The sequence below is a fragment of the Diplotaxodon limnothrissa genome, linkage group LG16 (genome assembly GCF_057381915.1).
Source record: "Diplotaxodon limnothrissa isolate DT_005_m linkage group LG16, D_limnothrissa_male_GT1.1, whole genome shotgun sequence".
Lineage (NCBI taxonomy): Eukaryota > Metazoa > Chordata > Actinopteri > Cichliformes > Cichlidae > Diplotaxodon > Diplotaxodon limnothrissa.
Genome location: NC_140611.1, coordinates 21,302,639 through 21,328,332, shown reverse-complemented (window position 1 = coordinate 21,328,332; position 25,694 = coordinate 21,302,639). Strand labels below are relative to the sequence as shown.

At 41.6% G+C, this 25,694-nt stretch overlaps 1 protein-coding gene across 1 annotated transcript in view; it reads left to right on the top strand.

Annotated features, from left to right (window-relative positions):
- Nucleotides 1-16,243, top strand: part of igsf3 (immunoglobulin superfamily, member 3) — a 75,663-nt gene extending 59,420 nt beyond the window's left edge. Inside the window, exons 6-9 of the mRNA XM_085374518.1 lie at nt 1,014-1,439; nt 12,222-12,632; nt 14,355-14,801; nt 15,968-16,243. Of these exons, the coding sequence (XP_085230644.1) occupies nt 1,014-1,439; nt 12,222-12,632; nt 14,355-14,801; nt 15,968-16,218 (1,535 nt within the window). The 3' untranslated portion in view covers nt 16,219-16,243. The remainder of the gene's footprint in view (nt 1-1,013; nt 1,440-12,221; nt 12,633-14,354; nt 14,802-15,967) is intronic.
- The last annotated feature ends 9,451 nt before the right edge of the window (nt 16,244-25,694 follow it).

Here is a 25,694-nt window from a genome sequence, read left to right as displayed (position 1 = left end):
CTGTCACTGAGGCAGACAGACTGTGAGGGGAAAATGGAAGAGGGTTGCCAGGCGATGAGAGATGGAGTGAGAGGGGAGAGTTATTGTCTGTTAGAGAATTATGGCCCCAGGCAGCTGTCCCAGCTGTAGCCAAGTCTGGACAGAAAGCCATTGATTACATCCTGAAGGACGCTGAGGATGATGACTGTCAGAGGACAGGAGAGGGTGAGGGACGGAGAGAAAGCAACGATGCTGTCGACAAGAACATAATGGAGAATGCGCAAAGTCTCAAGGAAACGAATTATCCGATCTGGCAAAAGTCAGACTTCATCAACATGTTTTCATTCCACCTCACGCTTTTTTTTGTTGTTGTTGGTGTTGTATCTGTGTATGACCATCTTTCTCATTTTCAAGTGCAATCAGTCACATTCAATGAGTGCCCTGAAATAGGTGCAGCAGGGCCAGAGAGAAAAGGGATTGTTTTTTTTTTATTATTATTATTGTTTATTTGTTTCACCCAGCCTATCTCTTTTCTCTCTCCCTCTCTGATCACTCTTGTTTTCCAGTGTAGGTGTCTGTTGGCAGTAATATAAGGAGTTGGGAGATTGTTTTTAGCTTAATGAGGATAGTTTAGACTTGGCAAGCAGTTGAGCGTAGATCGAACATCGGCGCTTAGAGGAAATCTCCCCCCTGGGTTTTCTTTGTTGCATCACCGTTAATTTTGAGGCGCTCTCTCACAGTCAAGCTTACAAATTCACACTCACGCGCACACACAGCTGTCTTTTGACACCTGTAATGATGCTGGAGAATACTTGGAGACTGAGAAATGCTTTACCTGTGAACTCTTAGATAAGTATGGTCTTATTCAGCAGTGGACTTTCTTCCTCCTGGTACCTATGCTGAAACAAAAACTCTTTCCAGAATGTGATTACTTTTTAAACTTTATTATGTAAAGATTTATCATTAGTCAGATAAAAAGCCCATTTGACTGTGTGCCAGCCTAACTTTCTTTCCCCTCTTCTTCCATCATCTAGAGTCCTCCTTCTCGGTGTCGGCCTCATCGCGCACACCATCCATAACCTTCGGAGACTCCTTTGATCTCCTGTGCCTGGTCAAGCCCCGCCATAACCCACGCGTCCCCACTTCCGTCACCTGGCACTTTAAGCCAGCTGGAACAGAAATTGATGGCGAGGCTGAAGGAGAGTTCAAAGAACTGGTGACTTTCACGCGCGAAGGCACGCTGCAGTGGGGGGAGCAACTGCTGGGATTGGGCACCCGCACCACCGTGGACCGCTCCCACTCCCACACCAATTTCTGGCTGTCTGTGACCCGGGCCGGGCGCCGTGAGGCGGGCAAATATCGTTGCACTGCAGTCCTGTGGAGGAGGAACTACGACAACAGCTGGAGCAGAGTGGCCAATCGCACTTCCAACCCACTTGGCATCAGTGTCCTACAGCCAGGTAAAGCTGCAAGACTGTGTTGCCAGGTTGACACACATCTAATTGGAGTGGACACAGACCAGCACACAAACGGGGATAAACACAGATTCAAACATACAGTCACACACAGACTTATATACTTTCAAATAGGGTGAAGGCACCAGAGCTTAGAGGATTTCTACCTGCTCTAATTGCTCTTAGTCTGTGGTTTAGCCACTAATTGGAGTTTCTGTGGATGTCCTTGTGTGTGTGTGTGTGTGTGTGTGTGTGTGTGTGTGTGTGTGTGTGTGTGTGTGTGTGTGACTGAGTATGCAGGGCAGGGTGGAGCCTCCTAATGGAGCGCAGTGAATGGATTGCTAAATATCCCACAGGAAGAGAAAACTGAGTGAAGGAGGGAGGAGAGAAAGTAGCAAAGGACAGAGACGGAGCGAGAGAGAAAGTGTGATAAAGGGAGTGAGCGATCTGTCCTTGAACCCTTTTCCTCAGCGGAGGCATTAAACTGTCTATTCCGCCCTCATTGGCCTTCTGTGCTTCACAGGCACATTCACATGCACGCACAGAACCCATTCAGACACAGCCCAATTAGTGGCCGAATGCAAACAAAAAATCCCCACAAAGAAGCACAAACCCGCTTTGCCCAATTTAGCCCAGTCTGATGTACCTTAACAGTACGATACTTCATTTATTCAGGTGAATTTACCCCTGGAAAAAAGCTCATCCTGCTGATAAAATAACCCACTATTTTCGTAGGATTTAAAGCAGTCCAACTAAGCGTTGTTGTACCTGCTGTACAACAGGGGATCCGATTTGTTGGATTTAGCAGGAAGAATGTCAGCGAGATGTGTGGGTGGGATGACAAGTAGGCTTTCAAGTGTTAAAATAATATCAGCAATCATTGAAGTGAAATACAAAGATTTGGTCTGCAGTGTTCTACATGTGACCGTGAACAATGCGTGCCTGCAGGCACCTGTTCAGGTGGGGATAAGTGAGATGCTGTATTGAGTTCAGAGGCACTTTGTGATGATCAACAGCACTTTTCAAGTCGGCCAGATGAATGTCGTTGCACGTATAGTATGAATAGTCTTTCATTCCGTGGTGCTGTTAATTCAGATGCTGTTGCAGAAAGTCATACTGCAACAGATGAAACTTTCTTTAGCAAAGCATCTTATGGTGAATGTCAATTTGGTCGTTTTGACCAAGTGTCCCACGCCCAGTAGAATTTCAGCAAAATCATATTTTCATCAGTACATCTTCTTGTCAGTCAGTACAATACACTGACTCAGCTTTCGTACTTGATCCAAGGTCAAGATGACCCAGCTGAACATCACCTCTCTTCCTGCTCTCAAACTCAACTCAGACTTAATGTCTCTCCCGCTGCGGTCCTCAGTGTAACCCACACATGCACCTCCAGATGAGTGCAGATGGGACTAAAACATGTAAGAAAGAAATACGAGCAATAAGAGTTCAGTTTTATTATCTAGAATGGAGCAATACATAATGCAAACATGTATTAAACAAACCTATAGAAGCACTACAGTGCAGAGACGGTGCTTTACTTGCGTGACTGATTCTGCTCTGACCTTAACCGCTCATGCAGACCGCGCTGCATCTCCGGCCCCTTCAAAAAGTATTTGGAAATCAACTTATCATCCTGAATGCTCATTTACCTCCTGCCCGTGCGCAGTTTACTTTGTTTATCCATAACCAGAAAAATGTAAAAGGACACAAACACACAGAGACAGACATTTCATAGCAATCAGGGGTCTCCTCCTTCCACTCTCTTTTCCAGCAGTGTCTGTCTCTAAGACAAAGTGATCGGTTAGCTTGGTAATACCATTAGTTACCATGACGATGTGATCAGTTATCGACTTCAATCCAATCAGTAACCGTAACGATGCAGTCATTCTGTGCATGAGGGCACTGTCACACAGGGGAGGGCGAGCGACTGATTTCCTTTATCTCATTGGTTGCCAAAGCTTATTTCAGTCATGGTCATGCCGTGTTCGTGTCCACTGCCTCTTATGGGGTTTTCTATCTTCTTCTTCTTCTACATTTCTTTTTTTGGTTGTGACCTGCATTTAGGCCGATGATTCATTTGTCAAAATGTAGGACGTCTCTTTCTGCCTCACGCCTCTCCTCACCATCTGTTTTTCCTCACTGTTTCCCTAAATGTTAACCACTCCTGGCTAAATGAGCGGCTGGCATTTACTGTTCCTCTCCCACAGAAGTGGGATAAAGGAGAGTGTGTGTAATGAGGTGTGAGCAAACACAGCATCTGACCAGATACATAATTGAGAGACTTTAAACCATGCTTCCAGAGGTACTTTTTCAATATGTATGAGCTGCTTTGGCAGCGTACATACATACTGCATATGGGCATGCCGCACACCTTATGGTCAGCTTCTGCAAGCTTTCATGTTAATATCTGACAGGTTGACCAGCTTGTTAAAAATGTACTGTTAAGAAACCTTGAAATGTGGCTACTTTGACCTTTGACCTACTTTGATGTACCACTACATTCAAATAATAATAATAATAATAACATATATATATATATATATATATATATATATATATATATATATATATATATATATATATATATATATATATTTTTTTTAGTGGCTTACCAATGTATAAAGAATCACCCAACAGAAAAACAGTTTCTCTCAGCTTTCTGATGGTCTGTTATACCGCTATGTTTAATTCAGAAGAAAGGTACATGTGTGCCAAGCATAGGGAGGTTTGTATATGTGAAATGGCGCTCTTCATTAAAATATCGCTGAACTTCAAAAGCAGGGACTTAAAACTTGTTTGCCCTTGATCAACAGAAGAAAATAAAAATGTTGGAAGTCGATGAAAGCCGGACCAAACCCTCTGAGGAGTAGGCTGGTCAGCGTTATACACCGTCAAACTAGTGGGGTGTCTGTAGCCCAGTCCAAGCCTACATTTTCCAGATTTCATTAACAGTACGATGCCTGTCCCATGAGTCATATCAGACAAGTTCACCACCATATCTGCACACGCATACAGTTATTATGTTCATTGTGAGAGGCAACTCTGTGCAGCAGTTTGGCTTGAATTATCCACCATAGCCTACATGGAGAAAACCATCGCTCACATAGGAGCACAACCATCATCATCCTATACAAGAGCACAGTGTCTATGTGTGCGTGTGTACACACATTTGGAGGGGGGTTGTCTCCCTGAGCAAAAGTGTAATTATCTTATGATGGAACATGATTCCGTATTAGATCCCACAGCAGAGTATAGTCGCCAACAAACAGAAATAACATAAACACGCCGTGGCTATACAGCTTCACGTACAGTGGTAGTGATATTAGATTTCACCTGATTGAGTTTTCTCTTTGTATCTTTCTGAAACGCAATAATGGCAAACACATGTTCAGCATGGCAGATCACCGGGGAAGCCTCAGTCTCTCTAACACAATCTAATATCATCTACTCATAACGCAGACTACACACACACACACACACTCGTACGCAGAAAACACAAAACTAATTATGCTGAATCTTCCCTAATGGAACGAGAATTTAGATTAATGATAATTTGGGGAGATCAATACATTTTTCTCATCACTGTAGTGTGTGCGTGTGCACTTCTGTGTGCGCGCGTGCGTGCGTGTCTGGTATGAGGAGCGGGATATTAAGGCCGCCTGGTTATTGGCTGAGTTAGAATGATGATGGTGATGATGGGGTGGGGTGTCCCACTTAGAGTTTCTCCTCATCTAATCTCCCACACATGCGTTTCCCTGGCTACCTTTCGCTCACATGATCAAACATCGCAGTGCAGGAATGGATTCCTTTTTTATTTTTGCTTGTTCCTAGCCTCCTCTCTTGTTTTGCTCCCTTGTGGTTGCGCTTTGAGTTAGAGAATATATTCCTCATACCGTCATGTCCCGCCTTGTGGGCCAGCAGTTGGAGATGCCGCGTGCGCCCTCCTTTCATGCCACTGAAGTAGTTGCCTCCCAGGCTTTTATTGATAATGCTGCCTTCACTGCAGTGACTGGAGATTGCTGCGTATCAGGGAATAGATGGGAGCTGTCTGTCTTAGGGCCTGGCCTGTCACCCTCATGTCTTCCTTTTCTTTCTATATTGTGTTCTCACTCTTCCCATAAGTATCTAATGTCCTCTTTCCCCTTTACTCTCACTTAGCTGCATGTTTCCCTGCAAACGCCCCCAGCTTCTGCCTCAGTCTTGTGATTTTCAGTATTTTATAATTCCCTTCTTCCCTCCTCCTCATAATTCTTCAGATAGCTTCTTCATCATTGTTAGTATCTCCTGTATAATAAGGATATGGAAGCTCTGCTTGTTTTTTGCACAATAGAGGCTTTACCACAGTGTCATTGCTGGTGACAGGGTTCTAAATCTTTTTTGTGCCCCTTTCTTTTTTTTCCCTTTTTTTTTTTTTTTGTTGGCCTGCGATGGATGTAGTTTGGGATTGCCACAAGCTCACCTGAGGCAGAGCTCTGTGTACGGGGCTGCTGCATCCATTTCTGAAACACATCACCTGCCTCATCAAATGTGTTCTTTGCATATGCAAATGTTCAACGTGCAGTCATGGGCCGTTTGTCTGCACACACGCGCATAAACGCGCAAGGTCGTGATGTGTGATAAATTAAGAGACTTTGAGGGGTGTGGTGAAACGGAAAATAATTTCCCAAAAAGGTTTTTTGATTAATCACGTCTGTTTCAGACATTCAAGGTCAGGTTCCCTCCGATCGTGTCTTCTTCTTTTTCACGCGAGCGAATCCTCACGTTCTCTCTCGTGCACTCACAACGGCACATTTTTCTGTCAAACCCAATCCAATCTCCGGCTCGTTTCCTTGTTCGGCCCTATCTGCCGACACAATGAGATTCTCTGTGTTGTGTCTCTCCATCTCTCATAAGCACCCGTGTGTGTATATGTGTGTGTGTGTGTGTCCTGCTGCTGATGTAATTGAAGTCGTAACTCAGAGCTAGATACAGTGCTGCTGCTCCCCATGTAAATCAGCAGCTAATAGTAGGAGCGAGCAGAAAACGGCCCTGCAGTGCTGCCTCCTGAATACACACCCGCTCTCGCCCTCCTCCATCCTGCACTAACAGAATGGCCACTGTTCTGTGGTTTAATGTGCATAATGTGTTTTATGCTCATCGGCAGACCCCTTTCAAACACACACACAGGCAAGCATGAAGACACATGGCTCAGTCTGATACATCTTGTGCTCTCCCCTTTGTGCAAAGTTTTTCTGGGTCATTAATGTCCCGAACGTTGCCCTGACCCCAAGAGGATGCACACCTCTTGTGCATCCTGTTCCTGCTCTCCAGCCTGCTTACAACAGTCAGTCTTTCAGACAGGCTGGCAGGAAATAGGAAATGAATTTGGTTTGACATTGTGTTTTACAACTAGCTATGAATATATATTGCATGGGTTTGCCCTGTATGCGGATGTGTTCAAGGCTGTCCTTATGTGCAGATATCCCTATAATAGGCCCAGTCTTAATGAAATTATTCAAGGGGAGTTGTGGAGTAGAATTGAGAAGTGGTGCTATCCCTTTGACACAATGGGATCATAGATACATCATGGTCGTTAGCATAGACATTAGCCTCCTAGTTCAGAAGAGAAGCCAATTGTCAGTCGGGTGAAGCCTCTCCCTCGTTGTTTCTGACACTCTTATCTATGCCCCCGCTCACAGAGGTCCAGACAAGCTGGCATCTGTAGCATTGTATGTTGTGTGTAAAGTGGCAGGGGTTGGCAAGTAGCATCAGGCCAAAGCGTGCTGTCCTGCAGAGGATTGGGGTGTGTCTAAAGCCTTCAGTCCTGACATGCTTGGTGTCCTGGCTGTGGATAAGCCCCAGGCTGTGCTAAGGCTAATGCTAAAGGCGGAGCAGGCAGCCATTAAGACTATAAGTCCTCTGGAGTGGAGCTGAAGAGGCTGCCTGCTGCTTTTCAAAATCCCCCCAGGAGCATGTTCTCACTTTCTGTCTTTTACATCTCTCTCATCTTTTCCAGGCTCTCTTCCTCCCTCTGCACCCTCACTTTCACTTGTCTTGTGAATATCTGTTCAGCTGATGATTTATCCCTTAACTTTTCCATTTTTCTCTCATCCTGTCTTCTTTAAGAAAAAAATCTCATCCCTCTCTATGTTCGCCTTTTTTTTTTTTGCTTTTATTCATTTCTCTTGTGTGTGGCTCTTTCTCCCTGTCTCTTGCCCACTTTTTCTCCCTTTAAAGTGGAGGCATTATATTGTGGCCTAGTAGAAAGCTTGTCAGCTCAGTGGTCATTAAGTAATCATTAGACTATTTAAAAAAAAAAAGAAGCCAAAGTCTTAGGCAGAGACCCAGCAGCACCTCTGGCGTTCACACTTCATTTACTGTATGCCTCATTAAAATTAATGTATCTACAGGTTAGTCTGTTGAATATTCATGCAAGCATCAGGTGATTAGAGAGACTGGCATAAATGACTGTAGGGCAAAGAGGTTATGACTGATCAATACAAAGACTGTGATGAAGGCACACGACGAGAGGGTTGAATCAGATTTTTTTTTAACCTGAAACTCAATGTATTAAAAGACTTCACCTAAAGCGGCGACAGCACAAAACACACACGCAAGAAGAAAAAAAAAAAGGAAAATGAACTGCAATTTTCTCCCTTGACAAAGAAAAAAGGATAACTTTTTTTCTTTGATTTACCATCTCTAGCTGTATTCTCCTCTTCTGAGCGCTTGGCCGGGCAGTTTTGTAGATCCTTTGAAGTTATCCTAAAATTTTGTTATGAGCGTGTGCTTGTGTGAGCTGTGGTTGGTATGCTCTGATGTGCCACAGTAGCATCCTTAGCTGTACACTTCTCCTCCCCCTGGACTCAAACTTGTTTTCATCTGCTATGCTTCATAAACAACAATTGTGCAGTGCTGCTTTTGGGATTTGCAGTGCACTTTGCTATCTCCCCCCCCCCCCCCCCCCCCCCCTTTTTTTTTTTTTTTTTGCATCAAAACTGGGCTGTTGTTTGTAGCCTTTATGTACTTGCCTCCACTGATGACTAAATGGAATAAAGACAGTTTTGTCTCAACTCTGCACTTTCCTGTAGCTATTAAACCAGACAATATCCGCACACATGGAGAAGGGATGAGATGAGGGTTCAGTGAGCCAATTAGTGTGACTCCACTGTGTGGATTTGTGTGTACTGTAATGACTGTACATGCCCAGCAAACTGCTGAAACACAGTATTTCCAGTAGAGCCGAGACAATTGTGGACTGAGCCGTGCTCTGTCTCTCATTACATCTCCATTTCATCAAGTAAAATTCATTTCAGGCTTTCTGTGGAGCAAAAATCAGACTTTTTGATTAAACGTTATTCAGTCCTGGATGCTGATGTAAGGTTTAACTGAGTTGTGTGTTTTTTGTTTTTGTTTTTTTATTTGAGGATGAGCTCACTGACATTCTTAAATATATCCTGGCCACCCTTGTTGATCATGAAGAAAGCGTTGCCCTGGAAACGGCAGGTGAACAGTGCAAGATGCTGTCAACGTTAATGCTCAAGGTTAAATGAAAAATTGTTATGTTTATTCCGTGAGTTTAAAGAAGAGAATTCAAGTGTTACTACATAAAGAATTCCGTGCGTTGCTGTTCACACCCGACTAACAACTTGACTGGCACGTGAACTAATGCGGAGCAGTGAGAACAAGTGTTTCCAATTACGGATTTGTCTTACTTCGTGGATGAACCCTTGAGGCTTATTGAAGAAACGCTGTAGCCAAAAACGTGTGATGACAGTTAAAAAAGGTATCGACAGCCTTGCTGACACACAAGAATGCAGAACTACTCTTGCTGTTTAGGGAATGCACATAGATGATAAGCATCCTTGTTAACAATCAACGCTTGAACTGTCTCCCTGTGCTGGTTTTCTTCCCACAACATAATGAATCTTCCCCCATCAGTGCTGCACATAAAAAAGCACTGCACACTGTACGCACATCATCCTGAATTTTTAGCTCGTCTGCTGCTTGCGTCAGCACATGCACTCTTGGTAGGAATGGCTATAGTGTAGCTGACAGAAGGAACTTCGCTCTCTGTGGGAATGGACACGTGTCAGGATTTGACAGGCTGATCTGTGAAGTCGCTTTCACAGCATGAGGATTCTGCAGGGAGCGGAGACTTTTAAGATGTTTTGGCATATGAAAAGATGCATTTTCTTTCCTTTAATTTTTCTTTCTGCTTCTGTGCTCATTGTTCTCAGATTTTCTTTTTCTTCTACTTCTTTTTCTTTTTGTTTTTTTTGTCCCTTCAGTGTATGCTTGACTGAGCAATAATAACTTGTAATAGCTCATGATGCTACTTAATAGCTCTCAAATAATTAGCCTATTTTAGATTTTTAAACGGCATATCTGTAAACACTGATGTACGAAAAAAGGCTTTCAGCCCCCAGTTTTTCTCCTGGCTGCCGATTCAAACTTCAGAATGGAAATGGCAGAGAATCGCTTTGTCCTGTGCCAATCCAATCCTGCATGGTTCCACTTCAGGAGGTTCGGAAGTAATTCTCCTGAAAAAAAAAGAAAAAGAAAAAAGGATTGCCAGGATTCCACAGGGCTCTACCGCAATTCCGGATAGGGACATTGTCGGGCTTCCTCCCAAGTCTAGTGGGTACAGAGGTAAAGGGGCAATGATGATGACTAATTTAAGATGCTAGCTTTACTCTTACGCAACATGGTGGTCTCACAATGTCTTGTAGACAGGCGTCTTTTGAATGCAGCTAAACACACGCATACTGAATGTACGCGGAAGCTTTGAAATATTACAAACGGCTCTCATTTTAGCATGCGTGCCAATCTGTGGATAAGGATGAGCCTCTCTAGGCAGATGGCTATGACCCTAGGCAGTCAATCATTCAGTCAGTCATAGCAAAGCCTAGCGTGAGCTAGAAGGGTGCATGAATTTGGGGATACAGAAGGTTGTTTTACAAAGGAGAAACATAAAAAGGAATTGGGAAGCTTTAAAAGGAGGTCAGATATAGTTCAAGTTATCAAACAGGAAACAAAATGTACATGACAACTCATTAACATCGAATTAATACAAATGCACTGCATATTGCACATCATATCTGTTTTTATTTACAGTTTTGGGGTTTTTTTTACAGATATGCCTGACTCTCAAAGCATCAATACCCAAATTTTCCTTTGAAAATAAATTTTTCAATAAAATCTTTCTTTTAACTTTGGGGGGAAATGTCAAACTGTGCTTCCATCTCAAAATATAAAAACGGTTCGGAAATGGTCGGATGGAGGACAAGTGGAAAAAGAATATGGCTGTCATCCAGCATTTTATGCCAGCTTTAGGTACTCGACAGTTTTTGATGTTCAGTGGAACAGATGCATTGCAGCATTGCCAAAACTGTAGGTTTGAGATCTATGGTGCTATTTGTGATCTCAAGTATATGATATCTAAGTATCAATTTTGGGGGTTTTTTGTGTCTGTTTAATCTTTATGTTATTAATTACAATAAAAACTGCATCTATAGATGCATTACAACAGGCAGTTTTTTAAAACTGCTGTTTTAATCCATCCAGAAATCACCCATGTCCTTTAGATAATGCTAGCTGATACCTCAAAATGTGTTTTACACTCATTCTGGTGTGAAGAAAGATGGCATTTCCTCAAGATGCATGTCTATAGCTGCTCACATGTTTCCCTGCACACGAGTTCTACCAGTCAAATTGTTGTTGTGCAGGCAAGATGGTTAAAACTAGTTATAGAGGTGGTGTGCCAATTCCACTGGGAAAAACCGCTAAAAAATAAACTATAAATGCAAAACTATGCAGACCTGTTTGGCTTAATGTATGAATATTTGATTGCTTGTAAGTACCGCTGTTGTTATGATTGTTGAAGACAGATCTTCACTGCATTATAACAAGTATTTTCACGTCTCATGTAAATTACAGAAGCTCTTACATCATGAAAAAATGTGCTTTTCACGACAGGAACGGAGAATTATGAGGTGCAGGTGGACATAAGATGTATGAAAACACACAATTTCTGTCCTTGTGTTTTCATACATTCTATGACAAGGATGTTTATGTCTACACGCATTTTTGTGGTTTTCTACATACTTTGCTCAACTAATCCCTCTCCCCCCAGGCATTTGACAGTGGGACTCTGGTTGCGGTCACACCTGATGTACCTGCAACTAATCCTATCACACAACCAATGTCACTGTAACCAATCCTGTCACAGCACTCAGGGCAGCCTCAGTTCCTTCCTGACATCCCAGTCACACCTCGCTGTCGTCTCCTTCCTCTCCTATCTGCTCTCTTCCCTCCTTGCTTGACTTTATAAATGGATTCCTACTTCGTTTACTTTCTGGCAGACTGACAAGACGCCCCCCCCCCCCCCCCCCCCCCCCAACTGCTTTTGTCTTATATCTTACTTAATAACGTAGCCCTACTTTGCAATCCACCCCACTACCATTCACCCTTGTCTCTTCTCCTGTTCTGCATCTTATCATACATTTTTACTTTGATACCAGCAGACCTCCCATCCCTGCAGCTTTGGTTTTCTTGACATTTCCCTCTCCTTCCTGTTCCCTTCTTTCTCTCTTTCTTCATCAACCGCTGCACCCACCCACACATCACTATCTTTTCCTCCCCTGGTGCCACCAGAAATAAACCTAGCAACATGTCGTCTGTCACAAAACAGAAATTGCATTGTGTACCTGTCACCAGCGCTCACATTTTCCTATACCCATAGAAATGACTGTCTGCTCCTTTTCCTTTTCTCCCTTTTCCCCCATCTCCCTTCATTCCTTGCAGAGAGTAAGCTGAGAGTGCAAAAGAACAACCAGTCTCAGGTGTACCTGGAAGACAGCCGTGTCAGGATCAATTGCTCCATCACCTCCCAGACCAACCAGGACTCCCAGCATACCGTGATGTGGTACGTGAGACGAGCGACCGGGTCGGAGGCTGACGAGCTGCTGCTGAGGATCGAACGCTCCGGGGCCTTCGAATATGGCGCCTACGCAGATGAGGAGAGACTGAGACGGCGTGTGCAGGCTGAGAGGTTGTCACCCCGTCTGTATGTGCTGACGCTGAACAGGGCTGAAAGCAGCGATTCTGGCACGTACTACTGCTTGGTGGAGGAGTGGCTGAGTGACCCAGATGGAGTCTGGTATCGACTCTCCCGGGATTCCTCGGGGTTCACGCAGGTTCTGGTCAGAAAACCAGGTGAGCAAGCAGTGCTTTTCCCTTTAACCAAATCCATGTTTATTCCCACTGCAGCGAGGTAGCAGCTGCCACTTAAGCCCTACATTTTGTGATCCTTTAAACCACTTAACTCAATCCTTCCTCCAACTTGCTTTCCTCCCTCTATGACATGCTATGTCTCACTCCAATGACCTTACACCTGCCCCAGCCAGAGCTCAGGTGGAAAAAGATGGATTGAAGTCATGCCAGCTGATGGAAAACCCTAATCCTCTTGTCCAGAATTCAAAAACTTGAGCTTAAAGCTATGATGTTCCAACTGCCACCTACACTCTGACATCCCACCTCATTACAGTTATTTTAGGAACTCTCCAACTTGTATCTTTTTCCTCTCCCTAACTTGACTAACTTCCTCTCCCTTTTCTCATTTACCTAAACCCTCCTACTCTTCATATACAAAGAGATTCTTTGTCTAACCCCATAAATGCCAATAATAACTGAACAGTCCTGCTGAAGGTGACTTTTCAGGCACTTGGGGAGCAGTATTCATCTGCCAGGTGTGCTGTTTACAATGCAGAATTTATATCATTGATCAGGCATCTGTCCAACTAGAATGTGAGGATGAAAACACCTGGTGATTAGCCCGTAGAGTAAGAAGTGCTTACAGTACTATGTTTTTAAGTTGAATCTGGTCTACCAGTGCATAGCTGAAGCACTCAGCTACTCACGCAAATGAAAATATTTTGAAATATGCGCATCGTATACAAGGCTTGTTTTGGGGAGACTAACTCGTCCCTTTCATGCTTCAGAGAGTTAACACAATATATGTGGAAACTCATCATGCAACATGGACTGTAACTTTTATTATTCATGACCCTATAGATTTCAACTTTTATGGACATGTAAACATCTTCATAAGCTAAATATAAAATGCGGTATAAACTTCGTAGATGTTCATTAAGGTGTTAAAACATTCACCCAGGAAGTCATCCAAAAATCTGCCTGTCGAGAAAAAAGATGAGGGGAGACGTGTGCCAGAACTCTCCTTTTTTTCCCCCTGCTTTCCTGCTGTGCTTTCTGCTTCTCATTATGCTTTAACAAGGAGACCGTTCCAAACTGTGTGTGAGATGAGTCCAGGCATGCCAAGTCTGTACTGTCATTTTTTTTAAAACTGCAGTGGAACTGGGTCATAGTATCACCCCTGAAGGACTGTAGTATAACCGCACACCAGACACAGTAGCCTTGGGGTAGGATCCAACCCTGCTGGGAAGCTGAAAGACTAGTGATAGCTCTGGGCAGCGCTCTGAGATTTATTTATTTTTTCCTTTTTGTTTGTGCATTTGGGAAGTTTAGTGTCCCATTTTCAGAATCATTTGCTGTTTTGTAGTATTAATTTCTTTGGACTTGTTCAAATTAGAGCAATGACTGGCATTTATTTTGATTCATTTAAAAAGAACATCTCTTCATGATTTTATCAGTAAAACACTGAAATACAGCTACCGAATGCCAAACTGACAGCAAAGAAAAAAGAAAATCATCATCACAGAAGCGTTTTTTGTATGGGGAAATAATAATATAATATTAATATGCTGCTATTCTGAAGATCTTCAGAATAGCAGCATGGTAACCTACTAATTAACTGATTTGTTTGTTTTGTATTTGAACTTGAACTAAGCTGAAATTATTAGAAATTTCTTGGAGAGCTTCAGGGTCTTCAATTTCTGTTTATTTTCCGGACCCCTGCAGAGGTTCGCTTGCAGGTTGAAGAACTGGAGTCAAACATGACTGTGGAAGAGTCCGGTCCAATCCGACTAGGCTGCAGCATTCCCTCACAGTCATCCCGAAACTCCCGCTTCTCCGTGTCCTGGTATGTAGAGCGCCCTAAAAACGACAACAATGAGGATCAGCCAGGGGAAGAAGAAGGAGACCGGGAGTGCGTGTTCTCCATTGGACATGATGCCGTTTTTGGAAATGGAAACTGCAGCCCCATAGAGGAACCCGGGCCAAATTCTCGCTTGCAGTTTGAGAGGATGGCCTCTGATCAGTACAGCCTGACCATTCAAGGGGCCCGGCCAACAGACGGGGGCCGATACTACTGCCACGTTGAAGAGTGGCTGCTCAACCCCCGCAACGTATGGTACCGCCTGGCCACCAACAATTCTGGGTACACTATTGTCAATGTATTACAACAAGGTAAGCTCGTAAAAGACAGAATCTTTTGATCTGTCGTGACACTGAAGATTGCATAAAGCTATACTTTTATCAATGGCTGCCTTCTAACAGCATACTGGTAATTTATTACCAATTAGCTACTGCTTATTTGGAAATCTAGGCTTATCGTATGTATTGTCACACTGTGCAGTCCTAATATCTCCTAATATGTGTTTTGGTGCAGGCAAACGGAAACTAATAATAAGCAAGTTATGCAGCTCTTAGTTACTTTTTTTTTCTCGTAATTTCTATCTTGTGGGATCTGGCTTCCTCAGTTGCAATTAACAAGTAAAAATGAGAGCCAGACATGGCCGCTTACTGTTTAGCACTGAAGCTGAGTCATTTACAGTGTCAAAAGCTGTGCTGGTATTTAAAGCAGTAAAATAAATCAAATTACAAGGCTCAATAAATAAGAGAAGATGATTTAGAAGTGCAAAAAGTGCAAGCTGTAAGAGACCTGCACTCTGTATTTATCAGTACTCAGCTATGTTTATTATTAACCCTCTGAAGTCTGACTCACATTGTCCTGTTCGTTGGTTCCCCTGGTTTCATTGTGTAAAAATGCTTGCGTAATCTCATTTCTAACGAGTACAATCTGGTTATATACATCTTTTATTCAGTAAATTCTAGCCTATTCAAATGTGCTGCAGTGACGCCAGGTGAACTTCTAAAAGTTTATGACTACAGACAGAAAAGAGAAAAACTCTGAATGTTCTCTATTTACAGTCATTAAGGTCATTTTGTTTTTCTCCATTACAGAGGGCCACATCATTTTCCTTACTTCCAGATATATACACGCTGATCAAAAAGGCACTGAGCTTATCTAGGAAAAATCTAAGTTCCTTCTGTTTTTGCCAAAACTTGGTAAAACTATTTTTAAAAGCCGGAAATCCTGTTAATTATTGTTTTACACAAATTCTGAGAGGTGTAGTTTTCAATTTCTTTTCCCCCCCACTTATTCTCACATAACCACATATTCATTCATGTGACATCATAGCAGCTTACATATGCTGATACAGCAGCTTCTCAGGTGGAAGAAAGAAATATAATATGTATGTATATATATCAGTAAATGGTGATATTTTGACACATAAATGAGAAACTTTTGAAAGAATAAAACAACTAACGTGTTTATTTTCTGCCAACAGTGTCCACCGTCCAGTCAGTGGTGTGCTCCAATAGCTCCCTCTTCTACTTTGTCTTTTTTTATCCCTTCCCCATTTTTGGCATCCTCCTCATCGCCCTGCTGCTAGTCCGCTACAAGAGCCGCAACAACAGCAAGAGCCAAGAAGGCAAGAACGGTGCTCCCTTACTGTGGATTAAAGAACCTCACCTCAGTTACTCTCCCACCTGCCTGGACCCGCCAGCTCTCAGCCTGCACCCCGGCTCGGTCGACTAAGCAAGGGTCCTGCCCGACTGCCTCGCTTAAATCGTGGATTTAGCCTACACTATGCCAGGGAGCAGATCTGGACTCCACCTTCAGACCTTACTGTCGTTCACTGCTGTGTTGAATTAGTCAATCAGTTGATCAGTTTGAAAATTCACACCCTGGTGGCTGTCTGTTTTATGTTAAAAAAGTGTGTGTGTGTGTGTGTGTGTGTGTGGATGAGGTTGTGTCTAGTGTGTAAGCACAATTAACTGTGCACGTGCAAAGTATGGGAAAGGAAGTATCATGAGGCTCTCTCATTTTCTTTTTGTTTTGTCTTTTTTTTTGTGAATCTTAATTTCTTAGTTGCATCTTTATTACTCTGAATATTCGTCTATTTTTCAAAAGAGTGCGGGGAGGGAAAAAAACTGTGCACATGAGATCACGGGCCAATTTAGGAAGAACATTTAAGAGAAGGAACTCTATAATCAACTCTGGCATTAAGAGTATGCCAAAAAAAAAGTCTCAGCACTGATCCAGGAGCAGCTACAGCCTTGCCCACTATGCTGGTTGCCATAGTGATGCTTTGCGCCCACTGACTTCGTAGCTGCCGACTTGGTTGCCAGGCTGCATAGAGACAAAGGCTAGGACACACAAGTCTGTGTCCTAAGTGAGGATGTGTGTATGTGTGTTGGCCCACCTGCCTTCACAATGAGTTTAGCTTGGCAGACAGAAACAGGTCCTGGTGTTAAACACTGCCAGACACTCTGGCCTTAGTGGGAGACTGTCCCACTCTTCTTCTCCCAGAAAAGAAACTGCAAGCGAAAGAGTGGGAGATGGGGAAATTATGGAAAATAAATGAACAGCTCCCTCCTGCTGAGGATATATGTACTTTAACACAAGTGATTTTTTCTCAGTGCCAAGTCCTCCTTATTTCCTCAACAGCTACTCTTTGAAATTTTAAAGAGGGTTGGGGGGGGGGGGGGGTTCAAAGGCAGATTGTAAATACGTCTTCTTACCTCCTGCTGTGGATTTATGGGACTTGTTGGCAAAAACAAAAGAAAAAAATGTACTTATGTTGAATCAGTTGAGTTGTCCTGGTTGAATTTCCACATTCTTGATTGAAATTGAATTCTTGCACATTTCTTTGAATTCCCCCGTACGACCACGAAGTCCTACATCTTTAAAAGATATCAGATGCATATTTTTTTTAAGGGATTTGTATAGCGCCACACTGAAGATTAAAAATGTGTAGATGTATCATAAACCACTAAACACATTATCTGCACATCAGAAGACCAGTTTATGATGACAAATGTTTGACTTTTGTGATTATTCTAAGGTTGTTGTTTTTTTTCTATTTATTGTTTTATACTGTTTTGCATAGCTTTGTAAGATTTTCTTTTTTGCTTTGAATTTCAAAAAAGAAAAAAACTGCTTCTGCTTGTGTTGCCAGGCAACCGCACCAAGCACATATGTCAATAGCCTGTGTGTTGACAATGTGGTAGAAGTAGAAATGCTAGATTTGTCCTGCGCATTTCATACCAGGTTGTCAAGTTCGGTCAGTGTCAAAACACTGTATATCTATAACTATAATGAAATTTACTGTGGCTTTAAATATACAATAGTTGACCAGGCAAGTCACAAAAATAGATTCACGTAAATGCTTATTCAATTTTTTTTTTTTTTTTTGCTTGAGTCGCATTTATTTAGTGAAGTGTGATGTAACACCTTAGGTAGGATGTTTGGTCAAAGACAGCGGAACTGTTTAACATGTCTTCTAATCAAGGATTCTGGCTGAAGGCATCCGCTTCAGCTCCCCTGACGCAAGGGAGAAGGGTTGAAAACCTCTGTTGCCTTCTCTGGAGTGCCAGGGGAGGTGTGAAATCCTCTATCCAATGTGGGCCTAACCCCCATTCACTGCCAGACTGGACATGAGAACTCTTGAGAAACGTGACATTATTGTCGTCTCAGTCGTGTCAACGTGTATATTGCATGACAATATTGCAGGAGGAAATTTGATGTTTTGTAAACTTCGAACTCTGTGAATTGTGTTCGTGTGACAGAGCCCAGCCCCTCCCCCGCCCCCGCCCCACCCCAAACTTCCTGACCCAAGAGTGAATACGAAGCCCCGGCCCCAGTCATCATTTACGATATCTGACTGCCAATTCTACATGCCCTTTGAGCCTGTGAAATAGATCATTTCAAGAATGGGTGTTGTGGAGACTGTGTTTGATATTTATTGCTCCTATTCGTCTTTTTAATGCTTTGCTTTTATGCAGCATTTCATTAAACATATTTATGTCAAGAAAAAAAACAACAAAAAAGAAGCTACAAGTATGTTTCCTATACTGTGACACGAGCTACACAGCTTCCTAGTTTTTTTTTATTTTCTCCAAATGATCCTTTTCAAGTAGACAATACCATTTTAATCTGAGTGAGGCTGGGAGTTAGAAATGTGATGCATGTGCAGCAAATACAGCTACAACTAACCTGATCAGTGTCATAACAGAACCTGGAGCATCAACTAGCCATCCATCTGTTATTATGCATATGCCAACATGATTGGATAAACACATTTTTGCGGATCATATCCTATCCCGGGTCAGGTGCAAGGTGCTCGGGGGAGAAAAAAGTGCCACACAGTGGAAACGAGACAAGTAGTACCAGCTCAAAGGCCAGCAATATAATGAGGCAACATTTTGATTTTTGAAACTAAGCTAATTCTACATGCATAAAACTGGCCTGTTTTGTATACATAGCAAATGACTTCCCCTTTTTTGCATTATGATTTCTCAATGGTCCTAATTTTCTAAGTGTTCTCTCACATGCGCTTGCCTAACAAAGACCTCGGTAGTCAAAATATTGCCTTATTATTTTTGTGTTTGTTTACAACTACATCTCTTGACAAGATTAAAAAAAAAAAAACTCACAACAGGAAGGAAGTCAGTGACATAAATAACTGGTGTGGTTTGACAAAAATGGTTTCCACTTCTTATGGGCTTGCGCTATCGTCAGCGCTAAATCGAAAGCTGGGAAGGAAAAAAACAAAAAGTCTACATGAACTCATTTGTTGGTTGAGTGATTGCCTTTTATGAATCTCAGACATTTCCAGGGATGCTGGATGGGTAAATGGTGCCCACAGAACAGCTGCTTCGGCTTTAATGTGTAAATCCCACAATCTGAGACTTAATTCATGCAACATTAATTGTATCTTTCTAGACTTTAGCCAGGAAGTGGAGGATGCGGTTGTGGTTTTTCATGTCACATTGCTCACTACCATCAATAGCGCTGTACACTCAGTCTCTAGTGTTTCTGTGGTAATAATATCACCCATACCTCCCAAGATCTCTCCACACATTCTGACAGTCTTGTAGCTGTGTTTTGAGGGCTGCATGTTCTGGCTGTGTGCTGGTTCCGGATTTAGGTGTAAAACAGTGTGTGTTGATGTGTTCAGTTGAACCAGTGATGCTTTATTTTCACTGATGTATTTTTATATGACCATGGTTAATTTATTTTTCCTTATGTTATTCTATCGAATAGTTACCATTGTGACCATTGAAGAGACACTTAGCTATTGTCAGTTTATTGCAATAAAAATACATTGATTGCCTCTTCCTGTTTTGCTTCCAACCATATACATTTTGCAGAGTTTGGAGATGCGTCATTAAACCGATATATCTATCAGTTCTTTTCACAACAGTCACAACTTGCTGAGCTGCTTTCTACACCCTTGCAAAACATCTACATTTTCTTTAAATGATACTAGCACTATAGGAGGCATGGTTTTTGTTCAGTTAGTGTAAGATTTTTGTCCTTTGCTGGGCAACAGTTACTGTATTCTGTACGTTCTGTGTTCATTTTATGAATGTTTATTTATTCATTTGAGTTTGTGCATAAAAGGAATTTAATCATCATGTTAAAGTATGTATGTAGATCGATATGTTTTTGGACCCTTTTTTTTTTTTTTGTAGGTTCACCTCTGTATACCATTACAGTGAATTTTAACCAAACATTCAATTAATGTGATTGAAGTGCAGACTTTCAGCTTTATATCAATTGATTTATCAAACGCACAGCATTAACAGCCAGTTTTATACAAAGTCCTCGATTGTCAGATGCTCAAAAGAAAGTGAACAATTGACAATCGTTTTTAAATTATAATATATACAAGGTATGAGGTCCAACAAGATGTAAATATAAGTGGAGGATGAGGAAAAAAACAAATCTAACACTGTTGTCAAAATCTACAGTCAAGAGATGCTTTGCTGAATGGAAATACAGATTTTACAACAATGTGCAAACCACTGACTAAAAGATTAACTTGTACCAGAATGATGAGAAGAGAAAAGGGTGGAGGAGACAAACTGCTCATAGTCTGAATCCACATTATCTCAAACATGGTGGAAGCAATGTGATGGCCTGGGCATGTATGACTGCCAATACCAGTGAAAGTGATGGGATTAACTCTGAAGTTTACAGCTCTTTGCTCATATTCAGCTGCAAAGCTGATTTAAAAAGTGCTTCACAGTCTAAAGGGATAATGACCTAAAGCATGCTGCATAACAACCCAAGAGTTTATGTGATGTTCTTCAATGGCCAAATCAGTCACCTGATCTAAACCCATCAGAGGATGACTTTCAGTTACTGAAGACAGAACTAAAGGCAGAAAGATGAGCAGCTATCCAAAAGTGGATGCAGTAAAGATCTAGCAAAGCATCTTTGCTAGATCAAACAAAGGACCAAACATGGCATTGGGTGATGTCCATGGGTTCTAGGCTTCAAAAGGATTGAATACTTTTGTTAAACCTCTTGAATTAAAGCTGAAACTCGGCACTCCAATCACATTTATAGTAAAAACATGTTGCGGTGGTGTACAGAGAAAAAAATTACAAAACTTGTATCATAACTGTAAGGTGGATCTTGGAGATCCTCACGCAAATTAACCAGCAACTTAAAAAAAAACAAACACTTCTGCAGTTACATAACTCCAACACAGGTGGAATTTCTCAATCTTTTACCATCACTCCATCAAACACTGCAGCAGTAAACTGTCTCCAGTCAGTCTATGCCATTTGTTTTTCTCCCAAATTCATATTTACCTGTTATAATGCAAAGGAATACCCAGTGATGCCAAGAACAAATTCTGAAATTATCTCCATAAAGCATGGCCACAGAAAAAGAAAGGGTGAGGGAAAGAAATTGTGGTTTGGTTTTCATCTGGTTTTGTTATTCATGCAGATTCTCAACTTGCCTGAAAGGGAGGCCACCGTTAAAGATCTGTTGATGTAGATAGCTAGCACACACTGTTAACACATTGTTGGTTGTTGGGTGTTTTTTTGTGTGTGTGTTTTTTTTCTGGCAAACTGTGTCGCAACCTCACAGGATGCAAAACACCAATTGTCCCCCTTTGAGCACTATTTCCCTGTCCCAGTTCCTTCAAGATTTCTGTGCTGTCTGTCTCCACTTTCTCAAGCATTCCCTCTATGAGGAAAGATGTGTTTTGCATACAAGTTACCAATAATCACAAATCCATAGTTCTTGCAGAGAATCTAGACACCTAAGGGCACACTTGGGCAGACAGTACTTAACGATCCAGAGCAGCAGGGCAGTAGTCGGGCAAATATATTATGATTTATTACCAATAGAAGAGAGAAAGTGCTGGAGAAAATGCAAAGAAAGGACATTTTCTCTTCTGCTTGCACTATGGTGAGCTTGGATGCATAACAAACAAGGACGGGGATAAAAATGTTTGAAGATGGATACAGATCATGTGTGAATTTCTGCAGGGAATATTCGCCTGTGTGCAAAAACATGTTAGCTTAATCACGGAGCTTAGTATCTGCTACAGACAGGTTGTTTGGTTCTTAGAGAAGAGACATAAGGGAGGCAGAGCTACAAAATTAACACCCTGTAAAGGGTGATTGGTAGATGAGGACTGTGTACAGCTTGTTGCACTCACTGTTGTATGATACCACATTGCTTTGTGTAGTATGACTCACTCGGTGATGTAAGGCTGAATCAGAAAGAACGGGCATGAAATGTTAATCTGCACATTTACTTCTTGAGACATTAGCGTGGATGATGGACAAGAGGCGGTAAAAGTAGAAAACAGTTGTGCCACCTGTACTCTTGAAAATTGCACTGTAATTTGCTATTGATGCCTCAGCAGCAGTCTTTAATCTGTGATCTGTATAAAAGCTGCTTGAGAAAAGAATCAATAGCTCCATTCAAAACGTGTTTGTAAAGGTTGTCCGTTGGGGGGGGGGAAAGGTCAAGAGATTATCATGGACACTTACAGGCAAATGATGTACTGCAGAAGACACCTCTACTGACAAACCAACAACAAAAACCCTGATGGCCCCATATCATTCATTATAGATATAAAACATTCAAACACACACTGAAATATTCTCATCTTATTCATAATTGATACACACAAAATGAGTGTACTTCCACTGGTTCGGCTAAGATGAAGTAAACTGGTGCTAAGGTTGCTGCAACATTCGCTTGGGACCCCAGCATTTAGTCTCTCAATTCTCAGAGGAAGCCGGGAGATTCAGATGCAGACCTAATTAAGATGAGCTTTTAAAGCTTGATGGATCTAATTGCCTTGCAAAATATTTGGTTTTTGTGAAGAAAAAAAATGAAGAAAGTCCACTTAATCTCTTGAGCTTTTCAAAGCACACAGGACTTTTGACTATGAGAAGGTTTGTTTGCTAGATGTATTTTAGAACGAAGCTTTAGTGAGCGGGAAGAGCAGGGGTGAAGGTAGCGCTGAGAGAGTTTTTAAAAAGACTAATGCTACCCATTTTATGATGCTGGAAGTACAGCGGTGGTAACATACAACAAAAATAAAGGTGAAGCTTTGCTATATACACATTTAGTGTCGCATTTACACCATGAAAAGCGCCTAAATCAAGTGCGCTGAGGTTGGCGGGAGCATGTATTGCACAAATTTGATCAGCTTTAAAATCATTTCGTTTAAAATAAAAACTGTGTCAGCCAGAGGAGGCTGCTAAATAGAGGCAGAGGAGATTTCTCCTCGTCTGTTTTCTAGAGGCATGAAGGAGATCAAAACATGAAAGAGTAATTGCTTGAAATAAACTATTACCCAAATTTCAGTATAATTTATAGATTTTTCCTGCTCTTTAGACATAATCCATTGCAATTTTGATTAAAATGTTTGTTTTAACCCCTGCAAGGAAGGCAGGAGGGGAAACGACAGCCTGCATTGTATGCATGAGTGTGTGTACATTGAATATACAAAGGTACTGGACCACACCTCTTAATCGTTGATGTTTTTAGTCCTGTTGCCATGGGGGTATATAATAAACCAGGCCAGGCAGTTCGGCTTTACAACAGTTGTGAAAGAATGTGTAGCTCTAAAGATCTCATGTAAGTTCAGTGGCTGTAGTTGTAGTAAAATGGCATCATTGCAATAAGGTCTATATATTTTCCTAGATATCTCGCAATCAACTGTTAAGTGGTTTTATTGCAAAGTGAAAGTGTTCAGGAACCACAGCAATCCAGTCAGGATGTGGCAGATAAAGCTGACATCATGCTGAGGGGCATAGTCTATAAAAGTCGCCAACACTCCGCTTACTCAATAACTGCAGAACTCCAGACCTCCAGGCATTAATATCAGCACAGAAATTGTGCCCTAGAGCTTCATGGCATGGATTTCCATAGCCAAGCAGCTCCTGTAGATGTAATGTGTAGGTGTCTCAGCACTTTTCTGCATATACTGTAAGTATGCAAGAAGGAGCTTGTGTTGTCCTTCTGAAGGGAGATCCTGCATTAATTTAATGCATGCCAAGACATGCACAACAGTGCACCACCAGAAAACATCCTCCCTAACCAATCAACAGCCACAATACATTATTGATATGACAGTATGTTACTGATTCTCTGTACTACACTCTGTGAGTGCAATGAATGTTTGTAGAGACATAGAAGCAAAATACATTTAGAATTATAGAGTCATGATTTCTGACTTGCAAACAAATTTTGCTTGCAAATTAGAAATTTCAGTGGAGTCATTTCCTTTTTCATTTTTATTCCTCTCTTCTTCTTTTTTTTTTTTTTAGTGTTAGCTTGCAACTTGCATTAACCAACTGAGCAGTTAGCTTGTTGTAGCAGAGCTGATGCATTTTTGGCATAATGTACTGTGTGCTATGTCATCATTTGCTGGCTTCTACTGTCACAGCTGAAACTGTTATGGAGGGGCTTTAGAAAACAGCCCAAAATTTTCATGTGACCCTTTTGGACAGTGCATATAAAAAGATGGACATACACCGCCATTTTTAAACTGAATGTGATGAGTAAGAGGTAGACTGACTGAATAAGAGAAGGACAATGCAAGCTAATGGGGTCATTTAATGTAGAACTGAGCAATATGTTATATTTCACAAGCTAAAAAAAAAAGAAGAAGTTATTATTAAAATGTTTTCTGAGGTTATAGATCAATTTAGCCAACCAAGCACAAGACTCGCCTCCTACTGGACATTTGGAAAAATGCATTGCAGACTCAGACGCTACATATACAGATGGCAACACATCAAGCATTCCCATCAAGAACTCAATAAATAACAGTTGTAATGAAATCTAAAAGACTTAATCTAACTTAATCTTTTGTTGAATGTTAAAATGCAGAAATAGAGTAAGTTCCCAGCTAGTGTAAAATAGCATGATAAGTTTGTTTTCCTCCTCTCCAGTTTTCACCAGTCCCCACTAATGTTAACATCAGGGAAGTGCAAAAATCTGTGAAATTGTCATTTAGGTCTCTAGGGTTTGTTCTCTAGGGTCTAATTATAATATTTCATGGCAGTCTATCTCGTAGTACCCTGAGACCAGGCAGCTAAGACCATAGGCCTTACATATAGTTATAAAAAAAAGAGCTATATGCAAGCTAATTGTCACCTTCCAGAAAATGCATTATTTCACACATCAGTAGGCCCTATAGCAGGAGCTGAGAGGCAACGAGGGCAACCCATACCTCCATTACTATCCATTATATCCATTATACATTAACAGTATATTCTACAAAGTAGCCCACCTTGCTGAGAGCTGAAGCAAAAAAGATCTTTTGTAAATTTATCTTAGGCAAGATGTTTTTAATTGTTAATATAATGATGCACATTCAATCAGATGAGCCCTTTATGCATAAGTAAAGTTGGTAAACAGCAAGCTAATCAGTGATGTGCATCTTGTTCTCCTGTGGGATGCCAAGTAATTATGAATGAGCAGGAGCGGGCAAAGCGAGTTCACTAATGTGCCTTTAGTGCTGAAGAAGACTGGAGGAGCAGAAAGATATAATTCTGCTATACAATAATCCCAGAAAAGGAGGAAAGAGTGAAGAGGCAAAGATGGTGCTGCGGGGAATAGATGGAACAAAATAAATGGCAGCAGAGAGAAGAGTAGGAGAGGAAAATACAGAAACATAAAAAACATATTCCCCTGTGACAAGCTAGCTACTTCAAACGGCATCTTTGGATGAGCCAGTTGAG